At 42.8% G+C, this 25,282-nt stretch overlaps 1 protein-coding gene across 1 annotated transcript in view; it reads left to right on the plus strand.

The window, feature by feature from the left end:
• Positions 1 to 25,282, plus strand: part of PGGHG (protein-glucosylgalactosylhydroxylysine glucosidase) — a 344,294-nt gene that overhangs the window by 104,699 nt on the left and 214,313 nt on the right. The window contains exon 6 of the mRNA XM_044269473.1: positions 22,753 to 22,884. Coding sequence (XP_044125408.1) covers positions 22,753 to 22,884 — 132 coding nt within the window. The remainder of the gene's footprint in view (positions 1 to 22,752; positions 22,885 to 25,282) is intronic.

Raw genomic sequence — 25,282 nt, forward strand, 5'->3', positions numbered from 1 at the left:
TGACAAGCTTATAGAAGTCCGGGCAGAAGCAGAGGAAGCTAGCGTAAGAAGTTCCTTTGCTAAGAAGGAGGCGGAGATTACGAAGAAGAAAGCAGAAATGGAGGCTAAGATGGCAGAAATGGAGGCTGAGACAGAAGCCCAGCTAAAGATCCTCCAGACAGAAAGGGAAGAAGCAGCTACCTTAGCTAAACTAAAGGTCCTCGAGCAAGCATTAGGCCAAGGTACCGACCCAGACTGTTTCGTCCCAGGAGAAGAGGAAGACCCAGCCGACCGCACTGCCAGGTATGTGCTAAGGCAACCATCGCCTACTCCTCCTGTAAAATCGCATGCACCAACGCCACTTCTAACTCACCAACTGGGCAAACCCCCAGAGTACCAGAAATCATCACAGCCCAGTAATAAGGTAATATCTAGCACCAAGCAGGCTAATCATCCAGAGACTAAACTGCAGCTTAATCCTTATGCCACATCATTCCATCCTGATCAATCTCAACCTTATCTGCCAGAGCCCCCACATGCTCTAGAGACACTACAACGCAATACAGCAATATGGAGTGGGAGATCAGACATGTCAGACTTTGCCAGATACATGATGCGCAGGGAGCTGATTAACGTTAGTCTCTCAAGGTTTGATGACCGTGCAGAAAACTACAGGGCCTGGAAATCGACCTTTAAAGCAGTAATCGGTGACATAAACCTCACTGCCATGGAGGAACTTGACTTGCTCATCAAATGGTTAGGCCCAGAATCTGCAGAACGCATAAAGACATTAAGAGTGGTTCATGCAGGCCACTCAGAGGAAGGTCTCGCTGCAGCATGGGAGAGACTTGAACAGACCTATGGCAGTCCAGAGGCTATAGAAAGTGCCCTATTCAGGAGACTTCAAGCCTTCCCAAGGTTAACTGGCAAAGACAATCGCAAACTCCAGGATCTAAGCGACCTACTAAAAGAACTTGAATTGGCAAAAATGGACCCACGTCTGCCAGGACTGAGTTACCTTGATACCGCCCATGGCGTCAATCCAATAGTGTCAAAACTACCACATGGCATGCAAGAGAAATGGGCAGACCAGGGCTCCAGATACAAGAGAGAACACAATGTGTCTTTTCCCTCTTTCTCTTATTTTACCAGATTCATCAGTGACCAAGCTCGAAAGAAGAATGACCCCAGCTTTGACTTCACTGAATCCACTCTACCTGCTTCATCCTCATGTTCAAGGTATGACAACACCACAAATAAACGTAGAGACTTAAGGGGGACAGTATCCGTTAGGAAAACCAATGTTCCACTCATTTCAACCTGCACTACTAGGAAGGAATACCCTGTCCTCAAAGAAAAGGACCCTAACCGCATGTGCCCCATCCATAAAAGACCTCATCCTTTAAAGGAGTGTCGTGGGCTCAGGGCAAAGACCTTGCAAGAACGCAGAGAGATACTCAAAGAGCTTGGAGTGTGTTACAAGTGTTGTGCCTTATCTAATCATATGGGGAAAGACTGTAAGGTTATTATCAAGTGTGCAGAATGCAGCAGTGACAAGCACGTTACAGCAATGCATCCTACCTTGCCTTCAGACAACGCACCATCTCAAGCTGCGACCAATGCCGTCGCACTTCATGGCGGGGAGCCACCGGCTCAAGAATTAGCTACAACTACTATTTCCTCTTCCTGTATGGCGATATGTGGCAAGGAGGCTGATTCTAAGTGCTGTGCAAAGGTGTGTTTGGTCAACGTCTACCCAGAAGGGCATTCTGAAAGAGCCATCAGAATGTACGCAATTATTGATGAACAAAGCAATAGGTCTCTGGCAAAACCTAAATTCTTTGAGATTTTCGGCATAGCAGGAGAAGCAACACCATATACCCTCAACACTTGTTCTGGTCGTGTAGAGACTTATGGCAGAAGAGCCACTGGATACCTTATCTCCTCCATAAAAGGGAACGTTCATATACCCTTGCCAACATTAATTGAATGCGACCAAATACCAGATGAAAGATGAAATTCCTACTCCAGAAGCTGCATATCATCATTCCCACTTGAAACATCTAGCTAGTGAGATCCTCCCTATAGACATGAATGCTGACATCCTACTTCTGCTCGGGAGAGACATTCTGAGGGTCCACAAGGTGCGTCAACAATGCAATGGTCCTGATAATGCTCCATATGCACAGAGACTCGATTTAGGCTGGGTAATCGTGGGCGATGTATGTATAAATAAGAGCCACAAACCATCTCAAGTGAACTCCTTCAAAACCTTTGTGCTCAACAATGGTCGCACATCTCATTTTAAGCCATGTGTTCATCATTATGAGGTGAAGGAAAGGCTTTCTAACCTCTTAAAGACACCAGACATCATTCCTACCAGTTATGACAACTTAGGAAAAACTGTGTTTTGTACAACACCAGACGACGACAAACTGGCCTTGTCCATGGATGACAAAGAGTTTATTAAAATAATGGACGATGAATTCTTCAAAGATGCATCTAACCACTGGGTTGCACCTTTACCTTTCCGTGCTGTAAGAGCCAGACTTCCTGACAACCGGGAACAAGCACTCTCCAGATTCATCTCCTTGCAACGTACGTTAAAAAGCAAACCAGAAATGAAAAGTCATTTTGTGGCCTTCATGGAAAAAATATTTCGCAATGATCATGCAGAGCTGGCTCCACCCTTACAAGAGCATGAAGAATGCTGGTACCTTCCATCCTTTGGGGTATATCACCCACGGAAGCCAAACCAAATAAGAGTGGTATTCGATTCAAGTGCCAAACATAATGGCGTATCTCTGAACGACGTCCTTCTCACCGGTCCGAACCTGACCAATAATCTGGTGGGAGTGCTCATGAGATTCAGAAAGGAGCCAGTAGCCATTACTGCTGACATTGAACAAATGTTCCATTGCTTTATCGTGCGGCAAGATCATAGAAACTACCTCAGGTTTCTTTGGCACAGAGACAATGACACCAGCAAAGAAATGGTTGAATGCCGCATGAAGGTGCACGTGTTTGGTAACAGTCCTTCACCTGCGGTTGCTACATATGGCCTACGGAGGGCTGCCTTAGATGGTGAGTCATAATTTGGGGAACATGCCAGAAACTTTGTCGTGAGAGACTTCTATGTGGACGACGCACTCAAATCCTTCCCTACAGCGGAGGAGGCCATAGAACAGCTGGCGAACAGCCTATATGATCCCCTGGGATTTGTGGCACCTTTGACTGTACAAGGCAAATTCCTGTTAAGACAGTTCTCAGAGTCTGTATCTGACTGGGATGCTCCACTGCCCTCTGACAAACAACCAAAGTGGGAGTTGTGGAAGGAATGCTTGCATGCATTAGACAGTATTCACATACCAAGGTGTTACACTCCAACATCCCTTACAGCCACTCTGAGGAGAGAAATCCACATTTTCTCAGATGCGTCTACTGAAGCCATCGCAGCTGTTGCTTATTTAAAGGTAATAGACTATTCCAATCAAGCACATGTTGGATTTCTGTTTGGAAAGGCAAAATTAGCTCCAAAACCTGAGCACACCATTCCTAGACTCGAACTTTGTGGGACTGTGCTAGCCGTAGAGATTGCGGACTTTATACAACGTGAGCTGGATATTCAGGTGGATGACATTCAATTTTACACAGACAGTAAGGTTGTCCTGGGTTACATCTACAACCAGTCAAAACGCTTCTACGTTTATATCAGTAACCGCATCGAAAGGGTTAGAAGATCCTCTAAACCTGAACAGTGGCACTATGTTCCATCTCATCTCAATCCTGCAGATTGCGCCACCAGACCGGCATCTGGAAGAGTCTCTGCAACTTCTTCTTGGTTGACAGGTCCAGAGTTTCTGCTGAACCAGAATGAAGAAACTTCTATCCAAGACGTCTTCAGTCTCCAGGACCCTCATGAAGATCCAGAGATTCGGCCTGAAGTTAGTACCTTCGTCACCGAGTCTGAAAGGAGCACTGGCTTGGGCTGTCATCGCTTTGAACGCTTCTCTAGATGGTCAAGACTCATTCACATCATTGCAAGGTTAGTCCACATTGTTCATTGTTTTCATGCTGAGAAGCATAACACTGACTGTCGCAGTTGGCACCTGTGCCATAAACCTCTAACGGCAGAAGACATTATTCTAAGTGAATTGCTTGTGATACGTAACGTACAGCAGAGTGCCTTTAAAATGGAACTGAAATGTATACATGACAAGCAAGATATACCAAAAGGCAGCCCCATTGTCAACTTGAAACCAGTAATTGATGATCGTGGCATGCTGAGAGTTGGTGGTCGCCTAAACAAGGCTAAGCTAGAGATTGCAGAAATGAATCCCCTTATTATTCCTGCCAAACACCACGTTACTACACTGTTGATACGGCATTATCATGAAAGAGTCCAGCATCAAGGCCGACATTTTACTGAGGGCGCTTTAAGAGCCGCAGGTCTTTGGATAGTGGGAGCAAAAAGACAGGTTGCTCATATTATTCACCATTGCATTAACTGTCGCAAGGCAAGAGGAAAATTACAACATCAACAAATGTCTGATTTGCCAGTTGATAGGACTAGCACCGAACCACCGTTCACTTATGTTGGTCTGGACGTCTTTGGGCCATGGACAGTCACTGCACGTAAGACCAGAGGTGGTCATGCAGAAAGCAAACGATGGGCAGTGTTGTTTACATGCTTAAGTGTACGTGCTATACACATTGAAGCAATAGAATCCATGGACGCTTCTAGCTTCATCAATGCTTTAAGACGATTCCTCGCCATCAGAGGACCAGTAAAGCAAATAAGATCTGACTGTGGAACCAACTTCATAGGAGCCTGTCGAGAGTTGCAAATTGACTCTAAACCAGTTCAAGACTACTTAGCCAATAATGGTTGTACATGGATCTTTAACCCCCCGCATGCCTCTCATATGGGCGGTTCATGGGAAAGAATGATAGGCATCACCCGCAAAATATTGGACTGTATGCTTATGAACTCAAACTTCTCAAGGCTCACCCATGAGACTTTGACTACCTTCCTGGCTGAGGTATCCGCTATTGTCAACTCAAGACCTCTTGTACCTGTATCTATGGATCCAGAATCCCCTGCCATTCTTACTCCAGCAACTCTTCTCACTCAGAAGTTTGGATCTGTTCCTAATCCACCTGAAGAGTCTTCTTCTAGTAACATATATCTGAAACAGTGGAAGCACGTTCAACATCTGGCCGACTGTTTCTGGAGCAGGTGGAAAAAAGAGTATTTAACGCTTCTGCAAGCACGTAGAAAGTGGCAACAGGTCAAGCCAAACTTACAGATAGGAGATCTCGTACTCATGAAAGACCAAAAGGTGGAAAGAAACTCCTGGCCCATGGGACTCATCTCAAAGGTCTTCATCAGTGAAGATGGCAAAGTTCGCAAGGTGGAAGTGACCATCGCAAAACAAGGCCATCCCAAATCCTTTATCAGGCCTGCATCTGAGATTGTTCTCCTCTTACCCGTGGAGGAATGATTCTTTACTTGAGGAACTTTATTCCTGGCAACCGGAAGACTCAAGGCGTTGGACTGTTCCAGTTCACCAGTTCCAGTATGTTCTTTTTGTTTGATTTTTATCTTTCAGGTTCCAACATTTCATGGACATTTCGGTAATTGCATATATAGTGAAATCCAAGGATTTCAGACGGGGAGTGTGCTGTTCCAGCCTTTATTCTTGTATTCTACAATTTGTGTTTGCATTATATTATCATTTACCATGTTGTGTAACGCTGCCACCCTGTGGTTATTCTTATAATTCATTTATGTGTGTTATGTAAATTCCCATTGCACTGCTCTCCTCCCTCTTTTGTGACATCACATCCTCTGAAAGGTCCTTCGTACTTCCTCTTTGTCGCAGACCTTCATGATGGTGAGAGCTATTCTTTTTGACCTCTAATATCCTCTAGCATACCCTCATTTCCCTGCATTTGTTTTCAAGACAAATCAATAAATGATCAAAGCTTCACCATTGTACTCTCCTCACTGGATCATCACATGCAACTGGTGTCTATATCTGGAGATATTAGTGAGTTCAGCTATCTACCAGTGCTTGTACAGGGGCTATCACTCACAATCAATCAGGGGATAATCTCTAACGTACATCTGTGGCAGAATATTCATCATGTAGTAGATGGAGCTGGTTACTACAACACTGCTCCCATTGAAATGAATGCCAGCAGTGCTGTACTAACCAGCTCCTTTTTATCAAACAGTGAACAAAGCTGTGTAGTTTCAGTGCCAGACCTACTCTGAAACACCTAATCATGGGGCCGTGGCCATTAAGGTAGCTATTGGCAGACTGGGAACTTAAAGTGGCCCTGGAAAAAAAACTAAAAGTGGCCACTACTGCTTCTGCAAAACCTAATACCACGGTGCAGCACAAAATGCTGTTTGCACCACAGTATGAAACTGAATCATCGTCCTGATGACAGCAATACAGTTGAATTCAGAATGGCACCTGCAGATGCTGGACAGGCACATAAGTGTCTATTTTTTGGGGCGATTGTCTTAGGTAGATGCTCATTTTTTTCGGGATGAGGTGACTGTTTGGTACTATTTTGGGGGGCATACGCCTTTTTGATTGCTTGGTGTTGCACTTTTAGTGGTGTAAGGTGAAAACAGTTTTTATTTTATATTTACTTCCCCCCCCCCCCCACTCTGGGACTTCAACTTCTGGGGGTCTGATCCCCTTTACAATGCATTACAATACTTCTGTATTGTAATGCATTGGCTGTAAGTGTATCACACACTGTAATACACTGCCTGTGAGATCTTGCGGGGCTGGATCTCACAGGCTCTCACGGAAGGCAGCCACAATGCCTAAGGAAGGCATCAGGCTGCCATCAGGTCTCCGTCACAGCAGTGCAGGGACCTGATGCCCACCCCACACCCGGCAGGATCCTACACAAGCAACGGTCAGCGCTGACCGCGACAGTGAAAGGGTTAATGCACCGGCATCAGTGTTTTTACCTTTGCTGGTGCATACAGCAGGGGTTCGGCTATCAGTGACTGCCGGACCCCTGTCGCTGATCGGGCGGGCGTAGCACCTGCACACGCCTGATCAGTCTGCCGTACATGTACGGCCCTGGTCATTAAGTCGCATCCCTCAACGCCGTACATGTACGGCTCGGGTCCTTAAGGGGTTAAAGGTTTCATTTGGACCAAAATCAATTTGTCCCAAAATGTGCCCAGTTGCCCTGGAAATTGGTATATAACACACTCTAGTCTCCTAAAACTCATAATTTTTAGGAGAACATTTATTTATTTTTAATGACTTTTCTTTTTTTCTCTCCTCTGACTAAGCTATTGAACGCAATGACAGGAATATTAAATCTTTTCTAACTGACACTGATATTTATAGCTGTGGGTAAACGCATGATTGACAGTGCTAACAAACAGCATGTTTAAAAACGCCGCTCCGACGCATGTGTCATGCTTTTTCAAATCCCTCCAAAAAAGATATACCGTTGTTGGAATGATGTGGGGCCAAACACTATCAAATACACCAAACCAAGGTACAATAAACCCCCACGAAAAAGTAACCAGATACTGGGTAACAAGATCTTTATTAATTTAATTAAACATCAAAGAAATAAATAATAAAAAATGTCACAACAATGGCAAATACCGTTGTTGTGGAAATGTTATTATGCGGACATTTTATCTTAGGATGTGTGTGGGTTTTTATAGATTGTCATCTGTCTTCCTGTGTCGGATTTAGCCAGAGAACACTCTAGCAGAAGGTTCTTTGGCTGAATCGGGACCAGTGGTAAAACCGTCAGTATGAAAACCTTCTCATGGGCTTTGAGACGTGTTCTCAGTGTGTAGGGGGGCGTTTGCTGGTTTGTGAGCACGCGGACACCTTGCTGGTCGGGCAATGGGCATGACTCATCCTTCCTTATACAGGGATGGGGTGTGTGCATTGGCTGCCCCTCCCTGTCCTTTGACAGGTCATCACTTCCTGTATGTCAAATCCTTGTCTTGGGCCAGCCCCTTTTACACCTTTTGTTAGTAAATAAAAGACGCAGACTGAGCAGGGCGGGAGGAGTTGCTCAGAATTTCAATTAAGATGGTAGCACCTGGGTCTGTCTCTGACTGCAGCTGAGGGAAAAGGGATTTACCTTTTTCCTTACACAAACTTTGATGCGAGCTGATCACAACTATTAATATTTCTACAACACCGTACATATAATGATAGAGGTAACAGTGGCCCGGTATTAACACATAGCATGTAACAAAAGAGCTAACTGGGTCAAATACAGCATTCAAATCTATTGTCAGACTACATAGATACGTATACTGTAACTAGTAGGGTTTAAATATAAAGTGCTTAGTGCAAACATAGTTAACAAAGTCTAACATTCCAGACAATAGATACATGAAGATATCCGATTAAAAAAGATGATTTGCAGGCTTAGAGAATGAGGAAACTCTTAGGCCCCTTTCACACGGGTGAGTATTCTGCGCGGGTGCAATGTGTGAGGTGAACGCATTGCACCCGCACTGAATCCTGACCCATTCATTTCTATGGGGCTGTGCACATGAGCTGTGAATTTCATGCATCACTTGTGCGTTGTGTGAAAAATCGCAGCATGCTCTATATTCTGCGTTTTTCACGCCACGCAGGCCCCATAGAAGTGAATGGGGCCGCGTGAAAATCGCAAGCATCCGCAAGCAAGTGGGGATACGGTGCAATTTTCACACATGGTTTCTAGGTGACGATCAGGCCGGGGACCCGATCTGTATTATTTTCCCTTATAACATGAATACAGAATGCAAAGTAAAATAGTGATGGAGGGGTTAAAAAAATAAATAATTAACTCACAGAGTCCACTTGATCGTGTAGTTGTGGATCTCTGTCTTCTTCTGTAATGTTAAGCTGCCGGCTAAGGACCTGTGGTGACGTCACATCACATGATCCAATCACTTGGTTCCTCACCATGGTGATGAACCATGTGATTGGACCATAGTGACGTCACCACAGGTCTTTTGCCAGGTCCTGAAGATAGAACAGAGACCGGCAGCTATGGAGCAGGTAAGTTAACTTTTTTTTTTTTTTTTTTTTTTTTAACCCCTCCATCCCTAATTTACTTTGCATTCTGTATTAAGAATGCTATTATTTTCCCTTATAACCATGTTATAAGGCAAAATAATAAAATCTACACAACACCTAACCCAAACCTGAACTTCAGTGATGAAGTCTGGGTTTGGGTCTGGGTACCAAACATGGTGATTTTTCTCACGCGCGTGCAAAACGCATTAAAACGCTTTGCACTTGCGCTGAAAAAATTGCACATTTTACCGCAACACACCCGCATCTTATCGGGCCCTCACACGCCATGCTCGTGTGAAAGAGGCCTTATTGTGGTAGCTGCTGGCCATCTCTGTTTTCCCATGGGATTCATATGGTTCAGTAGAGCTGTGGTGGATATGTTTGTGTTTGACTGCCCACGGCTTATTTTCCTCTTGCAGATCTTGCATAGGGCACTGCTTCTGTCTTCCGTCAGCGTAAACAAAAACTGCCAGATGGTAGATACTCGTACAGAGCTAGAGGTTGCCGAGCTTGGCTTAGATTTGCCATTGTTTGTGCCTAATGCACCTACTGTGTCAGCAGCATCACCTGCAGCAACACTGATTTGGCTCTGGCAGTTCTTTTGGAGGTTCTGGCCATACATCACCCCTGCTCTTTATTGCTGCTGCCCACCTCTGATGTTATCTCCTCCTCAACAGCCTGATTCGGCTTCCAGGTCCTGTCTAACACATAATTATCTTTGGAGTCCTCACTCTCCCTGACACTTTTATCAGACTGTGATATTTTATGGTGGGCTCCGTGACCCTCCTCACAGTTCTCTGCTCTGTATTTGCCACTGTTCCTGCCCCCACCACAGAACCACAGTACAGCTGTGCATGAGGCCCCCTGTCTCCTCCTCAACCTCCTCCTCAGGGCATTCCAAGCACTGGCTGCTGTCACCAAAGTTATCAACAGGGACACTCTCTTGACTATCTGCTGTTGGTGGGGTTTTGTTGCCTATTCTTAGAAAAAAAAGAAGGTGCCCTACTGGGAAAGGGCAGAGAAGACATAGACAACTCCACTGAAAGGCTTGACTCAGAAGTCACCTCCATGTCATACTGCTGTGACTAAAAGGAGGAGTGAGTCATCCAACCCACAATTTCATCCTCTTTCTCCTCCATGATAAAATTGTGCCTTTCAGAAGCCAGGCAGAACTGCCTACTACTACTTCTGGCTGGATAGCTGATGCTGCTACTACCCACATTCTAGCTCTGGGAGGACCTGACCTGGCCATGGGTCTTTTGTCTGGAACTCCTTCCGTATTTCTGACATTTGGTCTAATGTTCAAAGATACACTAAAACTATGGAACGGTTTGCAAGTCTGTTGTCTGGAACTTAAAGACAAATACAGGTCCTTCTAAAAAAAATTAGCATATTGTGATAAAGTTCATTATTTTTTGTAATGTACTGATAAACATTAGACTTTCATATATTTTAGATTCATTACACACCAACTGAAGTAGTTCAAGCCTTTTATTGTTTTAATATTGATGATTTTGGCATACAGCTCATGAAAACCCAAATTTCCTATCTAAAAAAATTTGCATATTTCATCCGAACAATAAAAGAAAAGTGTTTTTAATACAAAAAAAAGTCAACCTTCAAACAATTATGTTCAGTTATGCACTCAATACTTGGTCGGGAATCCTTTTGCAGAAATGACTGCTTCGTGGCATGGAGGCAATCAGCCTGTGGCACTGCTGAGGTGTTATGGAGGCCCAGGATGCTTCGATAGCGGCCTTAAGCTCATCCAGAGTGTTGGGTCTTGCGTCTCTCAACTTTCTCTTCCAAATATCCCACAGATTCTCTATGGGGTTCAGGTCAGGAGAGTTGGCAGGCCAATTGAGCACAGTAATACCATGGTCAGTAAACCATTTACCAGTGGTTTTGGCACTGTGAGCAGGTGCCAGGTCGTGCTAAAAAATGAAATCTTCATCTCCATAAAGCTTTTCAGCAAATGGAAGCATGAAGTGCTCCAAAATCTCCTGATAGCTAGCTGCATTGACCCTGCCCTTGATAAAACACAGTGGACCAACACCAGCAGCCGACATGGCACCCCAGACCATCACTGACTGTGGGTACTTGACACTGGACTTCAGGCATTTTGGCATTTCCCTCTCCCCAGTCTTCCTCCAGACTCTGGCACCTTGATTTCCGAATGACATGCAACAGTCCAGTGCTGCTTCTCTGTAGCCCAGGTCAGGCGCTTCTGCCGCTGTTTCTGGTTCAAAAGTGGCTTGACCTGGGGAATGCGGCACCTGTAGCCCATTTCCTGCACACGCCTGTACACGGTGGCTCTGGATGTTTCTACTCCAGACTCAGTCCACTGCTTCCGCAGGTCCCCCAAGGTCTGGAATCGGTCCTTCTCCACAATCTTCCTCAGGGTCCGGTCACCTCTTCTCGTTGTGCAGCGTTTTCTGCCACACCTTTTCCTTCCCACAGACTTCCCACTGAGGTGCCTTGATACAGCACTCTGGGAACAGCCTATTCATTCAGAAATTTCTTTCTGTGTCTTACCCTCTTGCTTGAGGGTGTCAATGATGGCCTTCTGGACAGCAGTCAGGTCGGCAGTCTTACCCATGATTGCGGTTTTGAGTAATGAACCAGGCTGGGAGTTTTTAAAAGCCTCAGGAATCTTTTGCAGGTGTTTAGAGTTAATTAGTTGATTCAGATGATTAGGTTAATAGCTCGTCTAGAGAACCTTTGCATGATATGCTAATTTTTTGAGATAGGAATTTTGGGTTTTCATGAGCTGTATGCCAAAATCATCAATATTAAAACAATAAAAGGCTTGAACTACTTCAGTTGGTGTGTAATGAATCTAACATATATGAAAGTCTAATGTTTATCAGTACATTACAGAAAATAATGAACTTTATCACAATATGCAAATTTTTTGAGAAGGACCTGTAGTCCTTCCCTTTCTACAAACACACTGAAAAGACTGCTACTTACAGTTAACTTTGGAAATGTATTAGTGCCACTAACAGATTTGGGCCTAATGTCCTATGTGCGTTCATATATTTAAATTCTGAAAAAAGCTTTCTATAGTGTAAAAAACAAATTGTCAACCTACCGTACTATGAGAATTTTCCACCCCACACACCACTTTTGAACGGTCTGGAGATGCTCTGTCACAGATTTTGGACTACTATTTCTTGTATTGATATTTTTACAGGAAAAAAAAACTTGAACTGTCTGCAGATGCCCTATCCCATATTTCAGACTACTATTTCAAGCATTTTCACTGAGACTTAAAACCATACGCTTTGGATTGTAAAACAGGCGTTGTAAAGTTGTATTGAGCTTATTACCCCCACACCCACATTTGAACTCTGGTTGGGGGGGGGAAGCAGCATTTCTGTTTAAATGGGGAAAAAAGTTCTTGCCGGTGCTTTTGAGGTTCGGCAGCAGCTGTGCTAGAAGGTGCTGCTAACACACCCTTCCTCAGCTCCTTACTCCTTATTCCCTCGCTGAAAGCCTTCCCTACCTTTTCATATTCTACAAAATTATTCTTTCTAGCCTTTCGCTAAACTGTCCCTGACACTAGAATAGAAGCTTGATTGTGACTTTATACTGTCCCTAAGATCGTTTTCTGTCAGACACATCATAGACCTATCTACCCTCATTCACAGACCAGCACATAATAACGTTCTGCTTGTTCTGCAAGGGCACCTCCCTGCCTACTGCAGCACCGATTGGCTCATCCAGGTTATCTGCTAGTCTGTGAGCTGTTCAGGGCAAACCCCCCCCCCACACTTCTTTTTACGGTGATGTGAGCATCCTTCATCTTTTTCCCTCGTGCTTTTTCCAGCCAACATATGCAGTAAAATGGTGTTGCATGCTGTTTTACTGGATTTGTCCAAAGCAAACCTGAAAAAGCTTTAGGTTTATCTTAACGGAATAATTTTTGGGAAGTTCTTTACAAACTGATTCGTTCATCTGTACAGGAAAGCCTTAAATAACACATAAGCCAGTGGGTCATAGTCAAAGCAGTACTGCAGATAATTTTTCATGGTCCATCGGTACCCCTTGGTTGGAAATAATTAATAGTGGTATGCAAAAGTTTGGGAGCCCCTGGTCAAAATTACTGAAATTTGCAAAAGAACATCTAAACAAGCCTAATGCATTTTGGAAACAAGTCTTGTAGACTGATGAGGCAAAAATAGAACTCTTTGCCCACAATGAGCAAAGGTATGTTTGGAGAAAAAAGGGAACAGAATTTCATGAACTGAACACCTCTGCAACCATTAAGCATGGGGGTGGATAAATCATTCTTTGGGGTTGTGTTGCAGCCAATGGCATGAGGAACATTTCATGGGTAGAGGGAACAATAGATTCAATTACATTTCTGCAAATTCTTGAAGCAAACAGAACACAAAAAAAAAAAACTGGTGTTGGCTTCTACAAATAGATACTAATCCTAAACACACCTCAAAATCCACAATAGACTACTTCAAGCTGAAGGTTTTACCATGGCCCTCACAGTACCCTGATCTTAACATCATTGAAAATCTGTGGCTGGACCTCAAAAGAGCAGTGTATGCAAGATGCCCCAGGAATCTCACAGTACTGAAATACTTTTGCAATGAGGAATGAATTAAAATCCCTCTAACAAGAATTGTCTGGCTAAAGTGTTTACTTTTTTTAAAAAAAAGGGTGCTACTAGTTACTAATCATACAAGGTGCACAAACTTTTGCATAGGATCCTTTTTCTTTTTTGCTGTTTTGAAAATGTAAAAGATGAAGATTTTTTTTTTTGCTTAACATGCAAAGGGAATGTGTTATCTTTAACTTTATGCCTTTTGGAGATCATTTCATCTCAACTTGCTTAACTGTTCACAGTCATTTTGACCAGATGTACCATGGACTTTTGCATGCCATGGTACTGTAGAAACAGGAGGGAGGTTCTTTCATAGACACAATTCTCCAATTTGGCATACATTTTTCTCTTAATCTGTGGGGCACCTTGCAGACGTGTTGGCGATAATTTACTGGATCAAATGAGTATATCAAAATATCCAGATAGACAATGACAGAAGAATATAGGAGGTTCTGGAAAATATAATTTACGTATTCCTGGAAGACCACTGGGGCATTGCTGAGCCCAAATGGCATAACCAGGTACTTGTAATGATCATAAAGAGTATTGAAAGCGTTTCTCCATTAGTTGCCCTGCTGGATGCATATAAGTTCGTAAGTACCAAGTAGACCCATCTTGGAGAAGATCTTGGTGCCATGCAGGCAATCCGAGTTCAGGGATCAATGGAAGAGGGTACCTGTTCTTTACCGTAATTTATAGGATACTCTCTTCTTCACACCCTACCACATGCACTTCTGAGCATATTCCCCCACACCTCCTCCAGTCTCTCTCCCCAGCTGACACTCTTCACCGAACTAAAATCTTCAACCTCTCTATCTCTCTTCTGGTATTGTTCCCTCCTCTTACAAACACTCATAAAAAACTTATCTTGGCAAGTCCAGTGCAACTAACTACAAACCTGTCTCCAATCTTCCCTTCATCTCTAAACTCCTGGAGTGCCTGGTCTACTGTCGCCCGAGTCACATGCCACTGGGAGGGAAACTAACTAGTCACATGCCACTGGGTGGGAAACTAACGAGTCACATGCCACTGGGGAGGGAAAACTGCTAATTGGGCACAATTTGGCCATTTTCAATTAGGGGTATACTCACTTTTGTTTCCAGCTGTTTAGACATTAACCCCTTAAAGCGAACCTTTCACCTGCATTTCACATAATAAACTATCAAAAGTACCTTATAGATCATCCTCATTGTGTTATCATACAGTCTTGTCCCGCTTTTCTGCCATGTATATGCATGAAAAAAATCGCCTTATAAAGTACTCTTCTCCAGCTCCACAAGTCATGATAGAAGTCAAGGGGGTAGCCCTTCCCTCACTCCAGGCTGTAACTCCCCTGCCCTAACCCCGCCTCTATGCAGTCTAATTGACACCCAGCTCAGTCGCCGGGACCGCGCTTGTACAGGCGGCGCATACGCCGCCGGCCTCAATAGCAGCGCGATCTCGTCTATCGTGCGGACTCGAGCGCGATCCTGTAATTCAGTTTCACTTTAAGAACCCTGCCATATTTCACTTTAAGGACCAGGCCATTTTTTGCACATCTGACATGTCACTTTATGCGGTGATAACTTTAAAACTGTTTTACTTATCCAGGTCATTCTGAAAATGTTTTCTCATCACATATTGTACTTCATGACAGTGGTAAATTTGAGTAAAAATATTTAATTTTTATTTAAAAATAAAAAATTACCAACATTTTTGAAAAATTAGCACATTTACAAATTTCTATTTTTCTACCTTTTATAATAGTAATAATTAATAATAGTTATTACTTTACATTCCCCATACGTCTACTACATGTTTGGATCATTTTGTGAATGCCATTTTATTTTTTGGGGACGTAAAAAGGCTTAGAAGTTTAGAAGCACATTTTTCAGAAAATTTCCAAAACCCACTTTTTAAGGACCAGCTCAGGTCTGAGGTCACTGAGGCTTACATAATAGAAACCACCCAAAATTGACCCCATTTTAGAAACTACACCCCTCAAGGTCTTCAAAACTGATTTTACAAACTTTGTTAACCCTTTAAGTGTTCCACAAGAATTAATGGAAAATGGAGATGAATTTCACTTTTTTGGCAGATTTTCCATTACAATCCATTTTTTCTAATAACAAAGCAAGGTTTAACAACCAAACAAAACTCAATATTTATTGCCCTGATTCTGTAGTTTATATAAACACCCAATTTGTGGTCGTAAACTCCTGTACAGGCACACGGCAGGGCGCGGGAGGAAAGGAACGCCATATGGTTTTTGGAAGGCAGATTTCACTGGCATCATTTTAAGCTGCCATGTCACATTTGAAGACCCCCTGATGCACCCCTAGAGTAGAAACTCCAAATAAGTGACCCCATTTTAGAATTTACACCCTCAAGGTATTCAAAACTGATTTTACAAACTGTGTTAACCTTTTAGGTCTTCCACAAGAATTAATGGAAAATGGAGAGGAAATTTCTGAATTTCACTTTTTTGGCAGATTTTCCATTTTAATAAAAAAATTTCCCCAGTAACAAAGCAAGGGTTAACAACCAAACAAAAATCAATATTTATTGCCCTGATTCTGTAGTTTACATAAACACCCCATATGTGGTCGTAAACTGCTGTACGGGCACACGGCAGGGTGCAGAAGGAGAGAAACGCCATATGGTTTTTGGGAGAAAGATTTTGCTGGACAGTTTTTTTTTACACCATGTCCCATTTGAAGCCCCCCTTGTGCACCTCTAGAGTAGAAACTCCAAAAACGTGACCCCATTTTGGAAACTACTGGATAAAGTGGCATTTTTTTTGGTAGTATTTTAGGGTACAATATGATTTTTGGTTGCTCTATATTACACTTTTTGTGAGGTAAGGTATAGTTTTTATTTTTTGTTATTTACAACATTCATCTGACAGGTTAGATCAGTGATGCTCAACCTACGGCCCTCCAGCTGTTGTAAAACTACAACTCCCACCATGCCTTGCTGTAGGCTGTCTGGGCATGCTGGGAGTTGTAGTTTTGCAACAGCTGGAGGGCCGCAGGCTGAGCATGTTAGATCATGTGGTATTTTTATAGAGCAGGACGTGACGATACCATATATTACAATTTTTTTGGGGGTTGTTTCAGTTCTACATAATAAATCATAGTTTTTTTTCCAACAACTATCTTATGTAGGGGCTTATTTTCTTCGGTATGAGATGATGGTTTGATTGGTACAATTTTGAGGTGCATATGACTTTTTGATCGCTTGGTATTACACTTTTTGTGATGTAAGGTGACAAAAAAATGGCTTTTTTGACACTTACTTTTTTTAACGGTATTCGCCTAATAGGTTGCCATGTGATATTTTTATACAGCAGGTTCTTACAGATGCGGCAATACCTAATATATCTACTTTTTTATTTATTTAAGTTTTACACAATAATAGCATTTTTGAAACAAAAAAAAATGTTAGCGTCTCCATAGTCTGAGAGCCATAGTTTATTCAGTTTTTGGGCAATTGTCTTAGGTAGAGTATCATTTTTGCAGGATGAGATGACTGTTTGGCAATATACACTGCTCAAAAAAATAAAGGGAACACCTAAACAACACAATGTAACTCCAAGTCAATCACGCTTCTGTGAAATCAAACTGTCCACTTAGGAAGCAACACTGAGTGACAATCAATTTCACATGCTGTTGTGCAAATGGGATAGACAACAGGTGGAAATTATAGGCAATTAGCACCCCCAATAAAGGAGTGGTTCTGCAGGTGGTGACCACAGACCACGGACTCATCAGGAGCATGCACAGGCGTTGTAGGGAGGTCATACAGGCACGTGGAGGCCACACACACTACTGAGCCTCATTTTGACTTGCTTTAAGAACATTACATCAAAGTTGGATCAGCCTGTAGTGTGTTTTTCCACTTAAATTTTGAGTGTGACTCCAAATCCAGACCTCCATGGGTTGAAAAATTTAATTTCCATTCTTTTATTTTTGTGTGATTTTATTGTCAGCACATTCAACTATGTAAAGAACAAAGTATTTCAGAAGAATATTTAATTAATTCAGATCTAGGGTGTGTTATTTTTGTGTTCCCTTTATTTTTTTGAGCAGTGTATTAGGGTATATATCTGTAAAGAATAAATCAAGGCAACTGGACGTACTGTAGATTTCTTGAAAACGTTTCACTCGTTCTTCCAACGAGCTTTCTCAATTCTGAGTGATTGTACAAAAATTCTGGGAATAAATATGTAACTGAATCCACATCTGGTAATTATACCCAGCATTGGGTCAAAGGTGTTGATTCCATTATCCTAATTGTCAGTAGGTGATAAAGACTTCCCAGAAAAAGGTGTCAAGACAGCATTATACGTGGCAGACAATAGATGTCTAACCCCCCCCCCCCCCACCCCCACCACCTCTGTTCAAGCTTGGCTTCTCCATTTTTACGTAGATGGCCTCCTTCACGCCTCGTTTGTACCAATCGGCCTCCTTATCCAAAACACGTACTTGACTGTCTTCAAAGGTGTGACCTGTTCCTTTTAGATGTAAGTACACGGCTGAATCTTGACACCTTTTTCTGGGAAGGTCTTTATCACCTACTGACTCCAATTAGGATAATGAAATCAACACCTTTGACCCAATGCTGGGTATAATTACCAGATGTGGATTCAGTTACATATTTATTCCCAGAATTTTTGTACAATCACTCAGAATTGAGAAAGCTCGTTGGAAGAACGAGTGAAACGTTTTCAAGAAATCTACAGTACGTCCAGTTGCCTTGAACTTTTTTTCTTTACTTTTTTTTTTTTGGTCCCACTCTGGGACTTCAACTTTTGGGGGTCTGATCTCCTTTACAATGCTTTACAATACTTCTGTATTGTAAAGCATTGGCTGTAAGTGTATTACTTAATGTAATACACTTCAGCCTGCTTGCCTGTGAGATCCAGGGGATCTCAGTGAGATCTTGTTTTAGTATTTTGGTTGCTATGTAAGTTATATCTTGGTTTGTACTGTACATGAACCCCCCTTATTGTAATGTGGAACAATATAGGCAAAGTTCATTATCATGTCTATGCTGCCATTCCTCAGAAGACACCTGCATGGGTTCAGGAGTTGTATATGAGGGAGTTGGAGGCAAAGGAGACACAGGTCGGGGCCAGGTGAGGAGATCTTATTTCACATGCCGCCTCCTTGGCACACTCCTGGAACTGCAGTTATATATGAGTGTAAGAGATGCCAGAGCATCCAATGAGGTTGAAACCTCACAGCTAGGGATCAGCGAATCGCATGAAACATCCAACTTTAATTCGCATAAAACTCAATTTCAATACTGTACAAAGCAAGTGCCCTGTACAGTATTAGAATTTATTGGCTCAGATGAGCCGAAGTTATTACTTCGTGAAGTCTAGCGAGACTTTGCGTAATAACGTCATAAATTGATTTCTACTGTAAAAAAAAAAAAATCCCGAACTCTGGTTCGGTTCCAATTAGAAATCAATTTATTAAGTTATTATGCAAAGTCTCGTGAGACTTCACGAAGTAATAACTTCGGCTCATCTGAGCCAATACATTCTAATACTGTACGGAGTGCTCGCTCCATACAGTATTGAAGCGAAGTTTTATGCGAGCCGACTTTGGATGTTTCATTCGAAGTCGATTCACTCATCCCTAATCACAGCTAGCCACCAGAGACTTCTTATTCCAACTTAGTTCTTAGGCTATCTGCTTTTGGCGTTCTTGTTGCTGAGCCATTTCCTGGAATAGTTTTATAAGGCTCCTCTGGTTTGTGTCAGCAGAGTCCATGGCCTGAGCTTACTATAACGGTCAGTGAGTGTGGACAAATGTGCCAACTATCCATTTTGACTTTGGGCTAAAACTAAGGATGTTGTCTTGGCCGTTCCCTAGTATTCACCCTTTAACTCCTGTACATGGACGTGGAACCTATCCGGCCGCTACGTTCTCGAGTAGTCCTGGTGTAGTTGGCTGTTGACCCACAGGGGTCAGAGTCACCGGTACAAAGCACCAAGGGATCAGGCAAAAGATGTAGTCCGAACAAGGTCAAAGGTCAGGACAGGCTGAGTACTGTACATGCCTATTCCAAGTTTGGGGCAAGCTGAGTAGTCCAGTTAGTAGTTCCAAGATTGGGGCAGGGTGCAATGAGCGGAATCCATAGACAGGCAAGGTACGGTACAGTACATTAGTCAGACAATGGATCACACCTTCGCTGGTTACTAGCTGGTCACTAGAAAACTTCAAAGCTCAGGGGAGGAGATGGAACCCACAACCTAGCTAAAGCCTCATTCACGCATCCGTGTCCAAGCCTAAATCCGTGAAAAGGTGATCAGTGATGCCTCCTTGAAGATGTCAGTGATGGATCCGTTGTTGGGTCCTTTACTGGATAACCACTTTAAAACAGCATTCTGGATGGTGGGGATGTATGAATCAAAATGTGACAGGTGTTCTGGTCTCTAGGGGAGTTTGGGACATAGAAACTCATAAATAAAACTTTACATTGTGTTAGTGTAGTTCATTTCTCTTTGGCGCCTACAGTAAATGTGCCTGGCATAGGTTGCGTGCAATACAAATGTGCCAATAAGCAAATGCCGACTGGATTACATGGCCTCAGCATTCATGGGGATTCTGGCTAAAAGATATTGATGACCTATTTTGTCCTCTTCAGTGTTTACCTGCATGCCATCTACATTATTGGTGGTGTAAGATAATTACAACTTGAATGGTAGAGGGAGCTTTAATTGCCCTTCACTACCAATACAGTGTAGACATTGTGCAGGTAAACACTGAAGAGGACGCAGGGCTTGCTCAAGTATCCTGGCCCCTTCAAGCAGCTGATCATTGGTGTGCTGGGAGTTGGATCCCCATGAATATGATATTGATAACCTATCCTGAGAATGGGTCATTAATATCTTAATGAGTACACCTCTAAAAGTGAATGCAGTCATATAACTCTGCTGGCACTTGCTTAATGGCACACTTATGTCGTCATAAACAACTCATAGCTGGTGCAGTTTGGAGCAAAAGAGACCTATACTTAGCCAACAAAGTCTAAAGTGGCCTTCACTAGCTGTTTTGTCCTAAACAGTTCCAAAGTGTAAAACTCGTCGCATTCTGTGGCATACATTCTCTCCTCCTACCTGTCACAGACGTTCCCGTGGCAGGTACCAGGAGATCGGACAGACCGGCAACACATGGGTTAAATTGACAAGTTCCTTGTAGATCTTAGTGTGTCTGTGTTTTGGTGAATGCCACACCCCTTGCTTCAGGTGTTGCTTGTTGGTAATTTACCTTCCCCATAAGTAGCCGCTTCTCACTGTTGGAGGTGCAGTTTATAGATTTCCTTCCGGTCTTCTTACTAGCTGGTCGGTTGTACTCTGTGGTGCTTCTGGAGTTTCTACTTTAAGATAAATCTTGTCTTTTCTTATTGTATTGTTTGTTATATTCCCTGTTGTTTGTATCTGGGCCTGAGACAGAGACTTCCATTCGCCCATGTGGGGAGGAATTGGTTGTCTCTGATCCTAACCTCATTCCAGGGCCTTTAAGGGGACGCCCAGTCTTGGGCTTTTTCTCTGCCGACCGGATCACAGTCTCTCCGATCAGTAGATGCATTTTTCGGAGCTTTAGGTCTCCTCTATGATGACCTGGACCGAACCTCCCTGGCTAAGACTAAATTACGCGGCCTGCATCTATTGTTTCGAATTTAGGAGGTGGACCACAGATACTGAGTGGAACGATCAAGTTCTCCGTAGCCAGATTTGTCAGGGATTATCGGAGAGGCTGAAGGATGCTTTGGCCTTTCATGAGAATCCTGAGTCTTTGGAAGCCACTATATCTTTGGCTGTACGTATTGATAGACACCTGAGAGAGAAATCTAGGTGCCCGCTCTCTCAGGACGTTTTATTACATAACGTACCGTATTCCTTTGACTCTTTGGGGTGAAGAGACTCCTGAGCTTATACCTAGGGAGGAACCCATGCAGTTAGCGGGAGCGACTCCTGGATCTACTTGCAAAAGTAGGAGTCGCAAGCAGGGAGTATGGTGTATATATATTTTTTTCCTGCAGTCAAAGGGGACTTTTTATCAATATATGTCCAAGCATTCAGCGGCAAAAAGAGAAACACAAAGGGACGTCTAAATCCCATCTGACTGGTGTGAGTGGGGAGTCAGAAAATGTGCATTTGTCCTTTGCTGGGAGTACCCGATTTCTCCCGACTGCCGAGGTGGTGCTAGAGTCAAAAACGGTGGAAATTGAATTTATTTATCGTCAGCGGGCTCGGGTGAACCTGATTGATGCTAGGTTTGTCTGCATGCACAGGTTATCACCAAGTACATAAAAAAATATATATACATTCCTGTATTTGCTATTGATTCTGCCCCTCTTACTCAGAGGAGCTTGTCGCAAGTTTTGCATGATATCCGATTAAGAGTGGGTGACTTCATCAATAAGTTATCTCGTGTTTTGTCTTGGAAGGTCTCCCTGCACCTCACCGTGGCTTACCAAGCATAATCCAACTATCGATTGGCAAGCTAGGGAGATTCTGGATTAGGGGGACTATTGCATTGATAATTGTCTCAATACATATTTTTCTGTGGTTACTACTAAGGCTGTACCCTCTTTTATATCCGAGTTTGCCGATGTGTTTTCTGAGAGTGGATGTCAGGATTTACCTCCCCATTGGGAATATGATTGCCCTGTCAATCTTATTCCCGGGGCTATCAGATTGTCCTGAATGCACAACTTTTTGTCTTCGCTCCAAAATCATCTACTGAGTGGAAACCTAACGGACCCCATTATAGTCTGTGGGGTCCTTAGGTTCTGTTCGGCTCAGTTATGTGTCGAATCCGTCTTTTCCGTTCTGCTCCTAAACGGAGCAGGAGAACGGAAAGGCTGAACGGTGATGTGAACGAAGCCTTAGGGGTATATTAAGTCAATTGTCTAAAACACCAGTCTTGATAAATGTGCCCCTATGTTTTAGTTACATTTACCAACTATAAATATTGACTCTTCAGAAATATAAAATTAAATAGAAATGTATTTCGCCAAAAATACTGATGCTAAATCAAACAGTATTTTGTACTATTTATCTTTTTCATTTAGGGTGCAAAGTTTTCTTGGGAAAGTGCATTAACAGGACATGAAGTTTGTCCAGAGAAAATATATGGAGATCAAGAAATTCACATTAATGGGGATGTTTTGATGGCATTTAAACAGTACTATCACATGTCAAAGGTACAATTCAATCTATTATTTCATTTTATTTGGTACTCCAGATTTCTTATTGCCAGGTAGCACTGTGTTTTAACATTTCAGAAAGGTAATGTACAGACTTTTTTTTTAAATTTCCATATTTTATTTATAATGCAAAAATACATATCCGCATAACATTTATAATATTATAAATTCTGAGATCATCCCCAACCCACCCCACCTATCCCCCCCCCCTCCCAACCTTGCAGGAAAAAAAAAAAAAAAAAAGAGGTATATAATAAAAAAGGAAAGTTCCAAATTAATTAAACCATGTCCCACTCTTCCCACAGTTTACCCCATTTTAGATAAGATCCTCTTTGTTTGTACAGAATCTTCTCATAGCTTTTCACTTTCTCGACCAGAGCCAGCCAGTTGCTGCAGTCTGGAGCGGAGGAGCTAAACCATAGTCTAGCGACAAGAAGCCTAGCCAGGAACATAACCTTGATCAATAATTGACGTTTTATGGGCTGATAATTAACCTCCAATAGGTCTCCCAAGACCCATATCCTGGGAGACAGAGGAACAACAATGTTAAGTTTACAAGCCAAGGTGGTCTGGACCGATCTCCAGTAACTACCCACCATTGGGCAATCCCAAAACAGGTGTAAGTGGTCTGCCTCGGAGTCGCCACAACGTGGGCAGTCAGAGGAGGCTCTAAGTCCTCTTCTATATAGCCACAGAGGTGTCACATATATTTTGTGCAAAATGTTAAATTGTACAACAGTGTGATTAAAATTATGTGAAACATATTTTAAACTATCCCCTATATTCTCCCAATCTGGGGGACCCACCTCTGAAAGTAACAAAGACCAGGACTTCTGTCCTGGAGAAAGAAGACCCCGAAAAAAATGTTTCATTAAGTGTCTATAACAATGTGATATTTTGATTTTCGTGGCAGCTTTCTTAATAATAAAATCGTGTAGGAATTCAGGAGTATCTATAAGGAGAGGATGACTATTCAGAGTGCTAGAAAGTGCAGACCTCAATTGGAAATATGCGTACCAGGCCACCTCACCCAAATTTGCTCTGTGCCCTATTTCCATCGAGGACAGAATTTGTCCACCACTAACCACCTGATGTAAATACTGAACCTTCTTAGTCCTCCAATACTGGCAACAATTCAGATCGCTTAAATTCACTAGCTTTGGATTATGCCACAGTGGGGTGCAAATAAGTGATGCCTTAACTCCACACCAACTCCTAATGACCCGCCAGGTCTTTATAGCCATTCTGCAGAAAAGTGTATACCCGGTCTGTATATTTAATAGATAGTCGGACTCCAATACAGTAAAGAAATCCGTAAAGCCTGAGTCTTTCACCACTTTATTGCAGAAATGGCTATTTTCCCAGTCACTAAAAAGGCAAAGTGTAATGTACAGACTTTAAGCTGCAGTGTATAAGATGCTCCCTTGTTTAGAAACTGAAATGCTATTGATTTATACTGATAATTTGCGGGAGCATTTAGCATGTTTTTTTTTTTTTTTTCAGCTAACAAAATAAATATTTTTGAAAAATTAAAAAGAAAAGCATCAGTGCAGGTTCAGTGTGCTCACTGCATGAACAGTGTTGCATGTGCAGTGGCCGGGTTTGGGGTGTACACAACGCTACGCTAGGTCCCCTGGACACCGTCAAGGTGTCACCGCATGTTGCTGCTCTCCAGAAGAGATGGTAAGGTATGGGAAATAAGTCCTGAGACTCAGGGCCTATAGTAAACCAGTATTCATTTTCACTGGAGGAATTATGGTGCAAACCAATACAGATGAGACACAGGGCTGGCTACTCCAGTCCCCTCTCTGGCAGAAGAAGGGTTTGATGCTGGCATTATAATGTGTACCTGTACAAAAAGTCCCACCATATTGTGTGCCAGTACAAAAAATACCTCCTCTTATTGCCCCCAGTAGAGCCAGTGTCCCCATAGTAACCTGCATAATATGTGCCAGTACAAAAAATACACCCTCTTAGTGCCTCCAGTAGAAACAGTGTCCTCATAGTGCCCATATAACGTGTGCCAGTACAAAAAATACCCCTGTTCTGTGTGCCAGTACAAAAATACAGCCTCTTAGTGCCCCCAGTAGAGCCAATGTCTCCCATGATCTGTGCCAATGCTTGTGTGTACCAGTACAAAAATACCCCTTCAGTGGCTCGAGTTGAGCTAATGTCCTAATGTGTGCAGGTATAAAATACCCCTATATAGTGCCCCCAGTAGATGCCCCCATAGTTCTCCTCTCCCCCTCCCTCATAGTGCCCTCCATAAAATGTGCCAGTATAAAATGCCCCTATATATAAAGTAGTGTCACCATAGTGCCCCCCCCTTCCCCTAGTGCCCCCCAATAAAATGTGCCAGTATAAAATACCCCTATTTATACAATAGTGCCCCTAG

The sequence above is a fragment of the Bufo gargarizans genome, chromosome 10 (genome assembly GCF_014858855.1).
Source record: "Bufo gargarizans isolate SCDJY-AF-19 chromosome 10, ASM1485885v1, whole genome shotgun sequence".
In the NCBI taxonomy this organism is placed as follows: domain Eukaryota; kingdom Metazoa; phylum Chordata; class Amphibia; order Anura; family Bufonidae; genus Bufo; species Bufo gargarizans.